This window comes from Microplitis mediator, chromosome 1 (genome assembly GCF_029852145.1).
Source record: "Microplitis mediator isolate UGA2020A chromosome 1, iyMicMedi2.1, whole genome shotgun sequence".
Taxonomy (NCBI): domain Eukaryota; kingdom Metazoa; phylum Arthropoda; class Insecta; order Hymenoptera; family Braconidae; genus Microplitis; species Microplitis mediator.
The window spans coordinates 23,650,470-23,667,651 of NC_079969.1; the positions used below are offsets into that span (position 1 = coordinate 23,650,470).

Genomic DNA, 17,182 nt, shown 5'->3' on the forward strand with positions numbered 1-17,182 from the left:
GACCCGAAATTATTTTTTCGAGTAGGATAAAATTCACTTGATATCAAAATTCGATAATTAAATTCCATGTTCATTCAAATAAAATAAAATTTTATTAGACAATAACTTCTAATTTAGTGTTATCCCAAGCACTCGAAGAGATTTCGATAAATCGTTGTACTCTGATCCGTCGTCAACGTCTCCCACTTACACTATACCCTCTATCTACTCCGACGATTACTCTTCGTTACAGTATCGGACCCTCGTCGCATAAATAATAAAAAATAATAAAATAAACCCAATAATACAATAAAATAAATAACGTCCCGTGAAAGAAAAATTCAACAAATTTTAACCAGCGAAACGAGTCACACGTCGACGGACACACGTGCGCATCAGCATAAATGCATACACGATGCACATGGGACAAACTCTCATCTCGTGATTGGAAGCCACTTGCCATCAGTATAAGAGATAGGTGGGCGTCCCGTTTATAGCGACTTCAAAGTCCCTTCGCGCTTCGTTTCCCGGGCCGTTACATCGTTATTAGCTTCCTAACGGACGTGTAAGCATCCCGGGGAACACATCCCACTGCGTTATTAATGATAAACTCTTTGTTTATTATTTTTACTCATATATATACATATATATATTTATACTTAGACACATCTTAAACATTTATTCTTTTATTCTTAGGATGTTAATCGCATGCTATACACATTATACGATGAGACTGTAATACTTGGCGCGCCTCGACACTGAGGATGAATGTTGTCAAGTCTCGAGCGTTAATTCGTGCCCGCAAGTATACAGAGAACAAGATCTTCTGATAAATCTTTTCACATCCCTCATATTAATACAACCCAACCCATTAATTTTTCCACGCTCGTTAAAGTAAAAATAAAAATCGAAAAATTTTTCTGCCTTAATAATTAAATGGATAGTAATTAAAAATTGACTTACCCTCACAAGTAAACTGTCCATAATGTTTGCCGCTGCTTTTGTCGCCACAAACGACGCACTCAATATTAGGAGATTTGTCTGTCTGTGAACTTCCGGACTGCGAACTGTTGGCTTGACTCCCGGGTGTCGTGCTGGGCGGCAAAGGGTCTCGTGGTGTCAACACACCACCGACGGGTACGAGGCACGTAATATCCTCGGGTGTAGCCGAGGGTGTCAAGTGTGTTGGTGGCATCGGTGGTGGACATACTTGGAGTCCACCGGGTTGCCCGCCAGAATTATTTCCGCCGCCACCACCGAGTCCTGTGGATCCAGGGTCCCGCGAGGCCCACGAGGGTGGCGGGGCCACCAACGCCATCGAGGCGGTGGTGCCACGGGGCGGGAACCCCAGCTCCAACGTGCCGGTGAGCTCGGGGTGATGATGTCCCGCTGGCACGCGACCAGGGAACAGGCTCGCCGTCGCGGGCGGATACACCACCCCGGCAGTCGCCAGGGCGTCCGCGCCTCCCGACCCCCCACGAACCACCCTGACTTCCTTATCGGGCACTTCGGTTTAAATGCACCGTTGGTGCAGTTTTTATTTTTTGTCTCTTGGCCACGTGCTTGTATTTATTTTTTTTGCTTAAGAAATTTTTCAAAATTTATCTTCGGATTTTATTTTTCAGTCTTTGGTTTTTACTTTTTTTTTACACTTCACTTCACAGTTTATTTATGTAATTTATTTTATTAATAAATATATAAATATCTAAACACTGTGAGTTATATCCATTGACGATGGAAGTAGTGAGTCCACGATGAGTTGGACATGCTGCTGAAAATTTAATAATTATTTAGTGTAGCGAAGAGAGACGAATTAGTGAAAATTTTCTAGTAGAAACGGCCGAGCGACTGCCCGGCAGAGTCCAGTGAAAACAGACGAGTAGAGACAAGAGTCCAGAGACAGGTTTATTAGTGGAAACAACCGTCCAGCAAAGACAATCCAGTAGATAAGGAGCAGTTAAGACAGTCCTAGTGGAAAAAGTCTAGTAAAGACAGACACAACACACACTACAAGTTCCTCATCAGAGGTCTCATATTTAAAGAAAAAACAAAATCAAAATTAACGTTGCACTTCACTTCACACTATCATCAGATTCTGTAGTATTTAAATAACATTTAGTATTTTATTTTTAAAAACAATTGTTAAAAATTAAAGATTTATCTGGTGGCTGCCCTCGTTGCTCTCGTAACCTTGCACCCTCATTAGTTTTTCTTACTACTGTTGATGCAGCAATACTTTGTCTGAGTAGGAATGTAACACAAGAGGGGAACAATCGTTAGCACGATGAATATTTATTACTAAAAATTAACACCAAAAATTAAAGCGCGCGGCGATCGTTTGGGCCTAAACACCAGTGATTGATTGACGTATGCGTAACGAGGATAAAGTAAAAAAAACAATCGCGGGCCCCGAGTTGTATCGTTAAAATGAGACTCTTATGGACTCAATTGTTTAAATCTTTAGCACTCCGCAATCTTATTCCCAAGAATAAGAGCAAGAAGAAGGAGATCGAAGTTTCGTAGTGTATACATATATACATATATAAATATATGTAGGTATATGAGTATATATTTATATATGATATATATCTATAGGTATAAAAGGAGGCAAAGTTCCTCTGACACCGGGCCGCGACTATTCTTGAGGCCGACCAGAGACCGACTGCCGACTGAGGCGACCCCTGACACCGACCCGGGTGCCCCCCCACTACATCGGGCACAGTACGACCTCGCGCGGTTTCTCGTGGCTGCCCGTGTTTCCATGACAACCGAGGGTGGGGTCGAGTACGGGGCGCGCCCCGATGTTCCTCTCATTGGCTCACGGTCCTCGGCCCACCTTTCCCCTCACATCACGACATCGTCAAGCATTATCCGTACCACCAAAGTACCCACTTGGTACTCATTTCGACCTCACCATGTCTCTCACTCCCACTACAACTCGCTCACTCACTCACTTCATACTGTTTTTATACATACATATATCTATATATATATATGTACACTTTATCCTTTCACTCACTCGCTGTAGACACTATAGACATACTTTCTGTCTTTATCAAGCGCACGCGCGACCCCGCCAAGACACACAGATTCCTCAAACGTCGATAAAAATTCCGATTTATAAATATATATATATATATACGTACATATATTTTTTTTTTAATTTACAATACAAAATTATTGGGTGGGGGGGGGTAGTTTTTTTTATTTATTTACGCATGATAACGCGTAAGTGCGGATAAATATCAGAAAAGTGCGATATATATATGATTTAAATGTATTTATATGTGAGGGTTGATATGTCGGGGGTCAAAGAAGCAGCCAATGGGGTAGGTGAGTCAAGTGGGGCGCGAAAAATGGGCTGAACTATTGCCGCCTTTGTCACTGTCTCACTTACCCCCTTGTTAAGGCAATAAATTTATCTCGCTCGTGCTCGTGGCGCTGTACTGAGACTTGGAGTCGACGCTACACTAGTTGATAGTTAGGTGTACAAAGTAAGGGTGATAGGAAGTAGGGCTCGAGACGCGGCTCACCCGAACTACGGGGTCAGTCGGGTCGGAGCCCTATAGCCCGGCACTGGCTTCTACCTTCTGCTCTTTGCACTCACGCTCTTTTATGCTACATTACTTTTTTTAGTAACTAAATATTTTTATTTATACATGTATATATGTATATTTATATTTATATTGAACCTTTTTTTTTTTATCAAGTATCGTTTGAAGAAGCGAGTGAAGAAAGTGGGTTTTAAATAAAACGTTTGCTGATGACTATTTATGTTGGGACGTTGTTTGAACGTAAGTCTAAGAGAGATTTATAAATAAATCGAAGACACTGGCTGGCACTTGAAGTTTTGATTCGCGTTCAATTATTTGCCCTTTGACTGAAGCAATGCCGATGATAAAAGTCAACACTGACGTCGTGTAACAGAGGGTCAGATTTAGGCTTCCAACAGAAAGTGATCGCGATACCTAATGACTTGATATAGATTGCATGCTGAACTAGAATTAATCACTTTATTTAATTAACTCTTTATGTAATTATCAATTAATTATTCAAGTATTTAATTTTTTTTTTTTTTTATTAAATAAAATAATTTGCTGACAAACCCGGAGCAAAATAAGACATCAATTTGACACAAAATTTTTTTGGTAAAAAATGTTTAGTTGCCATTAGTAATTAAAAATTTTTTATACTAGGAATTTAGCCTATCTCCTTTTCCCTACCCTATGGACAGACAATCATTGTCTCTATAGGAATTATAGTAGTTATATGTACAGCTATATATGTAATTTTAGGGAAGTAAATAAATAAAATAAAATTAAATTAAATTTATAGAATAGAATGGGGCAAATTGATCAGCCTAATTAGTGCAGCCTATTTTTAATTTTTAGTACAATTTTTTTTAATGACTTATTTTTAGTGAGAACTAAAAAAGATAAATCTGAGGTAAAATGGGCCACTACAAAACTTTTTTAATTAATAAATTTAATTTTCCTAGGTCAATAGTGACCCATTTTACATCAGATTCAGCTTTTCTTGTTCTCAATAAAAAATTCCAATAAAATTTTTTTTTTTTAAATAGTATTCCATTTTACCCCGGGATTTTTTCTAGTTTAGAAAATAAATTGAGGTTAAAAAAATTTTTTAGGAATTCGATATAACATGGAAATATGTATATAAAAAAATATACATCAGATTTAAAAAAAATATGTAATAGTGGGATAAGCGTGGGTGGATGATGAGAAGGTAATAGTGTGCCGGCGGTTGGCCGCGAAGGGGTGGCCCAATACACGTCAGAGTGCACGATGCGCAGAATAAAACGCGATGTACACAAGGGCTCTGTTTCGTTTGTACTGAGCTACCCCTCTGGTCTCTGACGCTTCACCTCCCTCGTACGTCTATACATCAGTCTGTATACTCGGGATTGCTGGTGCCTGTACGCTGTTGGTTATATAGAAGTAGGACTACGACTACGACGGAGGCACAAGTGTATATCGGTGAAGGGGTGCCGAACAATGCCCGTTCGTTCAATGCGCTCTAGATATGATTACCGGAAACCATCCCATAATTACTTTTTGTACCTCGAGACAACCCTGCCTCCCCTTTTACTCCACTTACCCCCTAAAGACCAAACGTCCCGGAGTCAAATTCACCTCTCTTCCTATCTCCCAATTTCTCTCTTTGTATTTAAATATCTATCTGTATAACGATCTTTGTTTTGAGATTTTAATGACAAGTCAATTTTACTTGTCATTAATATTATTTTTTTTTTATAACTGAGAGACAAAACAAGAAATTTATTCATTGCAGTTAAACGGTTTTTTAATTTTTATTTATCATTTTAAAAATGATTTAATTTAAATTTTATAATCAACACATTTTATCTCTTGTTTGTGTGACGAATGATTTTAGAAGTAGCAAAGGGAAAACAACTGATTTGGCTGCACAGACAAATAATATACTCAAGTTTTGACTGCCTGCAATTTCATTTTATCCCAGCTATGGGTATATTGTTAATAATTTACATGAATCAAAGCATCAATTATTTAATAACTTGAAAGCTCATTAGGATTGCTGGTTAATTTAAGCTCAATAGGGTGAAAATTTTATGGTCAATGCGGGATTTTCAATAAGCAGTACAATGTTGTGATTACATTTAATCAACAAAACTATCGATAAATAGCAACGCTAAAAATTATTGAATTCTCTAAAGCAGTGGCACCTTTGCCATAAATTTGATCACAACCAAAAAGTCTTTGGAAATGAGAATTAAATTTGATAAATTTTTCAGTTTTTTTTTTGGGTAAAATGATATTTTAATTGTTCATTTAAATATATACGCATGAACTAAATATGTAAAGAGTAGATAACCTGAAGGCTTTGTAATTTTGTTTTTAGTATAATATATATAGGGGACGGGCTGGCAAAACGGATCTGGTTGGGCGAAACGGGTCGCCCCAGAAATTTGGTAAATGTGATTATTAAGCCTAGGATTTTTTCCTTAATTAAAAAATATGACAATTAATAATTAATCATGTCAAATTTTTGGTATTACGACAAATATTGGTCGTATTGAAAAATTTTTCAAGTAAAAGATGTTCAAAATTCAATTTTCTGAAAAAAATGTCTCTTATAATTTTTCCTTAGGATTAATAAGGAAGCCGTAATTTCGAAATTTAAATTTTGATAATTAATCAAATTTTGAACCGTTCATTATGAATCTTAATTTTAGAATTACGGTGAAAATATTGGTCGTATTAAAAAAGTTTTCAAACAAAAGTTGTAGGAAATTTAATTTTCTAAAAAAAATGTCTCTTACAATTTTTGCTTAGGACTAATAAGAAAGCCGTAGTTTCAAAATTAAGATTTTCATAATTAACAAAAATTTGAATCATTCATTATGAATCTTAATTTTGGAATTACGGTGAAAATATTGGTCGTATAAGAAAATCACAAGAAACATTTTTATAGAAAATTAAATTTCCTACAACTTTTGTTTAAAAAATTTTTTTATAAGACCAATATTTTCGCCGGAATATCAAGCATTTGAACCATTCATTTCACAATCAAGGCAAAAATTTTTTCTCTATTGATTATTTTTAAAAAATTGTTTTTGATCGTCATTGCCAACTCATCATCATTTTGTACAATTTTGAGTATCCAAAAATTTTTTTTCCGGAAATTGTACTCAATATATTGTTGGCTTCTTTTGCCATTTTGCCCGCCCTTCACCTATACATTACTTTCTCACTGTTCCCATTAGCCTCATTACCTTTTTATATCTAGACTAAAATTTAATCTCAAGTAGTTTTTTAAAATTATAATTATCTCGAATTAAATAAGAATTTTCTTCTATAAAAAACTAAAAACTGTAAGAAAGTTTTTTGTTTTAATTAACATGCTTATGCGGATACAATATAATAAGTATGTTCATATTTCCCATGTCGCAAGAGTATATAAGCTTAGTTGGTTTTCCTTTTCTTAGGGTTTTTCTGTTATCTCCTTGGTTTGTCTCGTCCCCGGGGCCCTTTTGTTCGCACTCTTTCGACTGTTAATGCCGCGAAATTAACTCGCAGTAGAGCTAGAAAGAGTACAGTATCTATGTACATATATATAACTGTATGTATGGACTATATACATAAATATGTACAAGAGAACAGAATAGATGGAGGGGGTGTAGTAAAATATATATAGTAAGTACATAAAAGAAAGCAGAGATGACTAAAGAAGGGAGTTCTGTAAGAGAATAGAGCTGTTGTATTCTCTGTAGCTTTTCTTCTTCTCAATAAAGTCCAAGTCACGAGACCTAAAAGTGTTTGATTACAGCTTAATTAATAGCAATCATATTGACGTCTATAGAATATCGATCGATTAAAAAAATATTTAATTATCATGACTATTCTTATCAATAAATGGAGTCCCGTATTTTTTTTTTTAATATTTTAAATAATTACTATTAAATTAGTTATGAGTGATAAATTTTTTTCATTATCTCGTTCTGTAAAAACCCTCATCCGGTAGCTTTTCTTCGCTTTATCTCGTTATCGTCATCAGAAAGTTAAGTTTTTCCGAGGGTCGAGTAACTCTACAAGACTACCGCGACAATTTTACTTTTAACTGAATGCTTACTCCTTTGATACTACTTCTGAAGCTAGTCATTATCAAATTATAAAAAGTACTCTTGTTAATTATGTTAGGGTTGAGGTTGATGCCATACAGAATGTAAAAAATATTTTACTAAAAAAAAATTAGTTTATTAGGCTTCTAAGTATCTTTTAAAAATTTTCTTAATTATAGTTTTATTTAATAATTGTAAATGATAATGAAATTAGCCGACGTTTAATAATTTTTGAATGATTTTTAAATACGATAAATTATAAAAAAAAATATTTTGAAAAATTTCACCTACGCTGTGTATAGATAAAAAATGGAAAATGATATTTAAATTCAGTTACATTTTCAATTATAAAAATTGCTGTAACTCATAAACTATCGGTCGGAGCAACTTAAGTATGAGGACCTTTTTTAAAGAGGATAAAATTTCCTTCAAATATATGTTTCCTTCGTTTCCCTATACTTAGCGGTTCGTCCTAAACAATGAATAAATCACGATTTTCGTCAAAAAATTTAGTTAGATAGCTCTTACTGGTGAGCCAGCGTGAGCTACATTAAAAAGTCCAAGAGTAATTTTAAAGAGCATGGAATGCCCTACAAGATTCAAAAATTCGTTTCTTAATATCATGAAAAACAACTCAGCATTCGAAATTTGAAAACAAAAATTTTTTTACATGCATTTTAAATGGGAAAAAATCAAATTGAAATAGTAAGTACTTAGCATTGGAATTAAGAGCTCATATTTGGTGAGAATTTTTTTTTTTTTTTCGATGTACAGTCGAACTCTACTGACTCGGATTCCATTATCTCGGAATTTCCCCTCAATCTTGACCCCTACTACAAGCTACGCTGCCTCCCACCCGATACTATACATTTGTATGTCTCAGTCTATATTTATCTATACATCATTCATGCAGATGTAGGAGCGCATGCGTTGTAGTTTACTTTTTAAGGAAGAAGGGGCGTCCGTTAACTCGGAAATTCCAAGAAATTAGATTGAGATTTTGCTTGAGCACTTAAAAAAAAAAACTTTTACGGAAATGAATCACCCTAACCTACAGTTTTTTTAATTTTCTACGTGCGCATGTTTTTAGTTTTTTTTTTTGTGATTGACATTGACCATAATTGTAATTATTATTAAGAAATAATTTTTTAAAATTGTTTTATATTATAAATTTATTAATAAAAATAAATCAGAAGAATCTCTGAATCTTCATTTTTCAGTAGGGACAGAACTCATTATTTGGAGAAATTTCCATAAATGAGATATACGTACTACAAATTTTTTTTTTCTATTATTTTTGTTAACATTTACTGCTTACAAAAATTTTTTCTGTACATTTTATTAAATATAGAAAACAAATGTCTTCTATTTTACGAAATTTCACCTCATGATCGTGCAATAGACGTGACGTAGTCAAGAAAATTATTTTTTCTTATTATTAAATAATTTTACCCATCAACGATTAAATTTTTTTTTCAAATTTTAATAGATGACGAATTTATGTAGACAAAAAAATTAAAAAAATGACAATTTGCTTTTTTTATCAGATTAAAGGTAAAAATTTTTTTTGATAATTTTCAATATTTTATTTGAGTCAAAAATTTCAAAAAAAATGCGGGATTTTTTTGGAGGAAAATCAAATTTTGTTTAATTATTTTATTGAAATTTAGTATAATTTTTAAAAAATTTTAAGATAACAAAAATAATTAGAAAAATTAAAAATATTTTTTTTCAGTTGAAAATAAAAAATCGATAAAACAAATTGAAAAGTGATACTATAGAATATAAATATGATATATATACGTATATATATATATATGAATATGAGAAATTTAATATATGAAGCAGAGCAAAAGCAATACGAGGTTAAAAGGTCGTGCTTTGTCCTGGAGCTCGAGCGATAAATCGGATCGTCTTGAATGAGAAGAACAAACCCAGTACGGACTCGGAAGGTAACAGCACACGGGGAAACATTTGCATAGGGAAAAAAAATTTACTTGGGACCCATGTTTCATATATTTATATTTAAGCACACGTAAGTGGGTCTAAGGCTTACGTATATATGTATTATATGCCTGTGTTACGTAAAAGTAGTCGATCATATATATATAGTTTATACCTATGTCGTGTCCCGAATGGTCAGTTGTCCGGTAAGAGGGCCAGAAGCAATGCAATGGCATATCACCTGTCCCTAGCACGATTAGTCGGGGTCAAGATTGCCGTAGCAACGAGCTAGAGTCCCACGGAAGGACCCCCCGTTTGTACCTCGAGTTTACGATAAATTAATGGTTTTAGACGCCGCGACAGACCCTTCTCTCTTTGTTGTATACGTAGTTATACATACATACGTACTCTGTACGCGCCGTTGGATTGCTTATACCGCGTCATGATATTATTCACACACGTGAAAATTTAAATCCTGATGGGGCTTGAAACTTTTTCAGACTAATGTAGTATACCCATACTTTCTTTACGATATTATTTATTACTAGTCCGTTGGACACTAATATGTAACGGTCATGTTAATTTTATCTTTTTTTTATTATTCTCATATTTTTTATTTTTAATTATTTCGATAATTATCAAGTAAATATATGTATTTTTTTTTATAGTGGTGGACTTTTTTTTTACTTAATTAAAGAAAATTAATTAGCCGATAGCATGTGTGAGATTTTTTTTTTTTTTTAATCAAAAAATGTTTAGATTTTCGAAAAAAATTTGAAACCATCTGGCAACTTAAACAAATAGAAAGTTACAAAATATAAAAATGAAATATTTTTGTGTGAAAGTTTGTTCAGGATTTTTGAGAAAATAGTTCTGTTCATTCTAGAGTATAATAGCTTCTTGACCAGGATCATTAATGATAGTTAAGGGATTTTTTTTTCCGACACTAAGGATTCAACGGGCTGTCCACGACTGACGTAATACACAATAGAAGTAAACACGAATGGACGAGATAGAAAATAAGAATAATAAATAAAATACATGGGTGTGTTATTATTATAGGCGACTAATGGTTTTTTGCATTCATTTTAAAGCCGAAGGAATCATTAATTTTAAATGGACAAATTTATCGGAAAATTTTCATTTATCTTCCGTGAAATTTACGTTACTGGGTAAACAGATTTAATGATTTTTTTAAGTCCGCACTGAAAATTGTTATTTTGTTCAACGATTTTTTCGCTTACAAAATAATTATTAAAATTTTTTTTTTCTTTGGAAAATTGTAAATTTATATTTTAATAAAGAGGAGGAACAGGTAAAATGAGGACACAAAAAAATTCAACAAATTGTCAGTTGCCCTTGAGAATTTTTTTTAATTTTCGGGCAAAATGGAGCAGTCCAAAAAATTGCAAAAAAAAATTTTCTTTCATATTTACAATGAAATTTATGGAGTGTAGTAATTTATGTAAATTAAAGTTAGAAATATTTGAGAATAAATGCTGGGAAAAATTTATGAAGAAATTTTGAAAAAAACGAAATTTTGCGAAAATTAGTTGATGCGTTTCAGATGGATAAGAAATATTTTTAAAAATAATGAATTAAGACACAGAAAGAAATATACTTTAAAAATTAGTGTTCGAAATTTTGACCCTGAACCCGACTAGAATTTTTCATAAGGACCTGACGAGGTCCTTATCAGGTTAACCTTGTTTCAAATAAGGTCCAGATCAGGATATCCTGACAAGGAACTGATATGGATGTAACGTTTAAGACCCATGAGGTCCTTATCAGGATTGCCTTATTAGGTCCTTAATAGGATGCCCTCATCGAATCCTAACCAGGATATCCTCATCAAATCCTTATCAGGGTATCCCCATCGAATCCTTATCAGGATTACCTTATCAGGTCCTTACCAGGATGTCCTCATCGAATCCTTACCAGGGTATCCTCATCAAATCCTTAACAGGGTATCCCCATCGAATCGTTATCAGGATTACCTTATCAGGTCCTTACCAGGATGTCCTCATCAAATCCTGATCAGGGTATCCTCATCAAATCCTTAACAGGGTATTCTCATCAAATCCTTATCAGGATTACCTTATCAGGTCTTTACCAGGATATCCTCATCACATCCTCATTAAGGAACTTGTCAGGTCGACCCGATGGCAAATAACTTTTTTTCGAATAAGGAAATCCTGATGAGGTCCTGATAAGAAATTCGTCAGATTTGCCCTAACGAGGCAAACATATTAACCTTACAAGGTCCTTATGGTATTTCAGACAAATCAGGAAAAAATTCTAGTCGGGAACCTGGGTATCAATATAGGGTATTTGAAGATTCCATCAAACAATGAATTTTATTATACGTGTCATAAATTTTCAATGTTCAAGTTACGAGTTTTAAGATACACTCTCTAAAAATGAATTAGTTAAATACACTGCGAATCAGTGGATAGTCGATATGTCTACAGCTATAAGTATACCACTGATTCAACCAGTGGTATACTTATAGCTGGTTCCCAAGTGAATATTCACTAATTCAAAGTGAATTTCACTGATTCATTTTTTAAGAGTAGACAATAAATTTTAATATTTATCCTTCAATTATTTTCGTTTTAATTATAAAAGAAAAAATTACTATTTAAAATGATAGTATTTACTGATCACTTAATCATGATATTACTTGTCGTATCTCAATTTAAATACTTCAATTTTTCCTTGAATTTTAAAAGATCGCAGAAAAAAGAAAATTTTGTTTTTTAATTTGTGGGTATCCCATTTTACCCGGTTTTCCTCTACTTAAAACTCTTGAAAGTGTTTGAGATAAAAAAATGATAATCTTAAAAATTCATTCATCAGACCATCAACAGCAAGTGGAGTAAAAGTAGATGAGACAAAAGTACAGCAAAGATCTAGATACATGTAAAGATGTAAATATGTATTAAGTATATACTGTATGTTAGTTAAAAACATATCCACTCGACTTCTTGGCATTATCTTAAGAGGCACTCCCGTTATCTGAGTACCATAACCGACTAATCATTAATATAATCGCACATACAGCAACACACATCCTCGAGAGTGAAAGTAAGCAAGATGGCACGTGCCAGTTTCCGACCCAAGTGTGTTGTGTATATGGAGTAGTCCCAGAGCAGAGTACAATCTTCATCACAACACTGCACACATTTACATGCGCACTATAATGTAGACTAGAGCACACGCGTCACACGCGTGAAAGGGTGAAACGACAAAAGATTGTCAACGACTTGCTCATTGCTCATTGTCGCATCAGCTGAATCCGCGGGATGTTGTATTGGGATCCCCTCGATAGTTTAAGCTTTACTGAGACATATATGTGCTGTATATACAGACATACTCTGATAGTTTAACTTGACATATGGCAATGTGGGCGTGATTGCGCTCTACTACTTTCATTTTCAATCAAATTCATCCTTTACATTCTCTACCCTCATTTTATTTTACATTTTTTTCCGCACCAATTTCCGACCACCAATCTGACACATTTGGCCAAGGGTCTGCTTCTAATTTTTAAATTTGTTGTGGCTGTACTATAAATTTAATAGTTTTTATTTACCCAAGAAAAATTTTAAAATATTCTGCAATAGTAATTTTTAGAACTGCAGCAAAAAATTAATCAACATAGTTATTTTTATTTTTACGATTTGGGACAGTACAAATCAATAATACTGTAGTGTTTATAATTCAGTAGTTGATCAGAAAAATTTATAGTAAAGTTATTAAATTTAATTTCATTGTTCGAATCAAACAGCTGCGATTTTGTGATTTGAAGATTCGAACTCCAGGCTAGAGTTAATGCTGATTAAAATAAAATCCGAGTCACTCCGAAAACACTGTGCTTACCAGTGATTATTTATGACTAGGGACAAGATTTTTGCCTTATTTTTGAAATGAACAGTTCAAATTTTTGATATTACGGGGAAAATATCGGTCTTAGTAAAAAAATTTTCTAACAAAAGTTGTAGGAAATTTAATTTTATCAAAAAAATGTCTCTTATGATTTTCTTATACGACCAATATTTTCACCATAATTCAAAAATTAAGATTCATAATGAACGATTGAAAATTTGAATCATTATGAAAATCTTAATTTTGAAATTACGGCTTTCTTATTAGTCCTAAAAAAAAATTGTAAGAAAAATTTTTTTTTTTAAATTGAATTTCCTACAACTTTTGTTCGAAAACTATTTTAATACGACCAATATTTTCACCGTAATTCAAAAATTAAGATTCATAATGAACGATTCAAAATTTGAATCATTATGAAAATCTTAATTTTGAAATTACGGTTTTCTTATTAGCCCTAAGAAAAAATTATAAGAAACATTTTTTTTAGAAAATGAAATTTTCTACAACTTTTGTTTGAAAAATTTTTTAATACGACCAATATTTTTACCGTAATATAAAAAATTTCACACCACTAATTATTAATCATTTCCAAATTAACGTAATATCCATAATAACAATAATTTGAATTTCTCACCTTTTGAATTTCTCTTTACGGACGTCATCATTAAAAACATCAAGGATCATCGTTAACTTATTCGAACATACTGATTTACGTTAATCACTAATCACCGCTAATCATAATCACCTTCATATCATTACTTAGCAAAAAAGACTAATGATTTTTTCAATAAAATATAAATAAATTGTACTACAGCTGTGATGATAAAATAATAATAATGTATTTTTTTTTTATTTCCATCATTATATTTATTATTGATATTAATATGAATTATTTTAACTGTATACAGATCCGGTAGACGATTATTACGGAACTTTTGACATTAAAATCAGCACTTTAAATTAATACTTAAACTATCTAGTATACTATTAAATATATTTTTTCACTCGACAACTGACGTACTAACTTTTTATCCTTACTAACGTCAATCATAAACACTTTTTAATACATTATATATAGTCTTTACGAATGTATATAATTTAGCATGCAATTGACGATTGATAGTCCACATATATATACTTCGTTATAATATATTTAATAAAGTACTAGAGTGCATTTAAAAATAAAAATAAAAAAAAATTTATTATTGAATCGTAAACTGTTGAAAGTAATAATTTTAGGCGATAAAATAGTTTGTAAGCTTTTAGTTGACTCAATACTTTCTTGCTATTTAAAATTTTATTTATTACTTCCACCAATAAATTTACACAAATTTATATACATGTATATATTAAAAGTATGAATTAATCAAATAAAAAGTATTGTAAAGTTTAATTGAAACTTACGGAGTCATATAGAACTAAATCAAAAATAAATATGTATATATTATATATATTAGGGTGATCCAAAAAATAACAAACTTTTTTTTTTCTTCCAAACAGGTTCAAAAGTTTCATTTAGATAAAAAAAGACGCCTGTGAAAATTAGAGCTCTTAATATTAACATTAAGAGGTTCCTCATCGCACTTTTCTATTTTCCATAAGAATAACATGGGAAAATTTTTTTTTACGTCTTCTGATTTTTATAAGTAGCTAACGATGCGTCATAGGAATAAATGGCAGGCCTATTTCCGTAGGGAATTGAATGCTCTACAAAAAAAGATTCTTATCATTTTTCGAGGAATCTATTTGTTCAAAAGTTATTTGAGGTTGAAGTCGGATTCATATCAAATTTTGAGATTTTCTACTTTTCCGGCGAAACTATCAGACTTATTACAAAATATCATTCGACCTTTTTTGTAGAAAATTTTATTCCCTAAAAGTTATTTTGAATAAAGTTTTTTCGAATTCCGCATTGTTTTCTAGTTATTTTTATTTTAATGTCAAGCTCTTAAAATCGATCAGAAGACTATTTTTTTATGAGCATGACATTAAAATAAAAATAACTAGAAAACAATGCGGAATTCGAAAAAACTTTATTCGAAATAACTTTTAGGGAATAAAATTGTCTACAAAAAAGGTCTTAAGATATTTTGTAATAAGTCTGATAGTTTCGCCGGAAAAGTAGAAAATCTCAAAATTTAATATGAATTCGACTTCAACCTCAAATAACTTTTGAACAAATAGATTCCTCAAAAAATGATGAATCTTTTTTTGTAGCGCATTCAATTCTCTACAAAACTATGCCTGCCAATTATTCCTATGACGCATCGTTAGCTACTTATAAAAATCAGAAGACGTAAAAAAAATTTTTCCCATGTTATTCTTATGGAAAATAGAAAATTGCGATGAGGAACCTCTTAATGTTAACATTAAGAGCTCTAATTTTTACAGGCGTCTTTTTTTATCTAAATGAAACTTTTGAACCTGTTTGGAAAAAAAAAAAAAAATTTGTTATTTTTTGGATCACCCTAATATATATATATATATATATATGTATGGATTATTATTTATGCATTGATTTGATATTATATAAAATAATAACGAAGATAAATGAACTGAAGTCATTCATAATAATCTACAGCACTTATTTATTCAATGGAATATTATATGGCTGTTTTGACTTCTGTATTCATTACAGCGGATGTTGATGACTATTGGAAAATATCGATTATTATAAGATTGGAATTATCTCAAATATATATAGATATATTTGTATGTAGTGGTATTTGATCTATATAGCATTGATGATTTAATTTCATAAATAATAGATTGATCAAATAAATTGAATCACGTCATTCATTGAAAATAAATTATCACAAAATTTTTAATGAAGTAGACAATAACGTAAAATGAGACAGGATTTGATAAAGAAAAATTTTTTGTTCAAAATTTATAACTATTTCGTATTTTTAGCTCAATGCATTTGACTAGTCGAGTTCGACGGTAATTCATTAATTTAGAAGAAGATAATAATTATTTTTACCATAAGTATGATGTTTTTTATGAGGTAATAGCTGATTTGAAGACGATAAATTAATTATTGTTAATTTGACTGTATTTTTTTTGATGATATAGGTTGCAAGAAGACGTCAATCATACTCGGGTCATAGAACTAACTCAAATTTGACTTTTTTGACATATTGATACTAGGTTGATCGAGTTATCCAAAAAGTCTAAAATAGATAAGAATCAAATTTTATTTTGACATTCCTTTAGTTAACTTGACCTATACTTAGTATCCATTTTTTTGACCCGGATAAAAGTCTGTTTCCTACACGGAGAGAAATGTCAAGTAAATATGCCTATAGAAGCATAGTAATAATTACATTACTCTGTAGTTTGTATAAGCAGTCACATAAGAGCGGCGTGGCATAAACTATAGAGTGATGTAATTATTATTATGCTGCATAGGTATATTTACTTGACATTTCTCTCCGTGTATATTTTACACAGTAACATTAGCATTTCATTGTGGATAAGCATTCTTTGGATTGTTCCGAATTGGTGAATCTGTCGTACTATCAATTTTAGAAACGAAAAAAATGGATTTTTTTTTAAATACTGTTCGACTTTGATACGTCAGAAATAGAACTACACGGAGAAATTTGTTGTTTAAAATGCTCTGGTGTCATAGTAAAGCCGGACCATGTTCGCCACTTGTCGGAAATTGAAATAAACATATGCAAAATTTACTATGGCCATAGTAAATTTTTCCTGTGATTATTTTAATTTCCATCAGGTGGCCAACATAGT

The 17,182-nt window shown here is 32.0% G+C and overlaps 1 protein-coding gene across 4 annotated transcripts in view; it reads right to left on the reverse strand.

Moving 5' to 3' along the window:
• LOC130675918 (steroid receptor seven-up, isoforms B/C) overlaps positions 1–17,182 on the reverse strand; it is a 236,678-nt gene that overhangs the window by 78,875 nt on the left and 140,621 nt on the right. The window contains exon 1 of one of the 4 annotated variants that reach the window (XM_057481822.1): positions 943–2,652. The exons of 2 other annotated variants lie outside the window; for them this stretch is intronic. In XM_057481822.1, coding sequence (XP_057337805.1) covers positions 943–1,297 — 355 coding nt within the window. In that variant the 5' untranslated portion in view covers positions 1,298–2,652. Of the gene's footprint in view, positions 1–942; positions 2,653–17,182 lie in introns of those variants that run through there. One more of the 4 variants, XM_057481831.1, reaches the window with a different exon arrangement.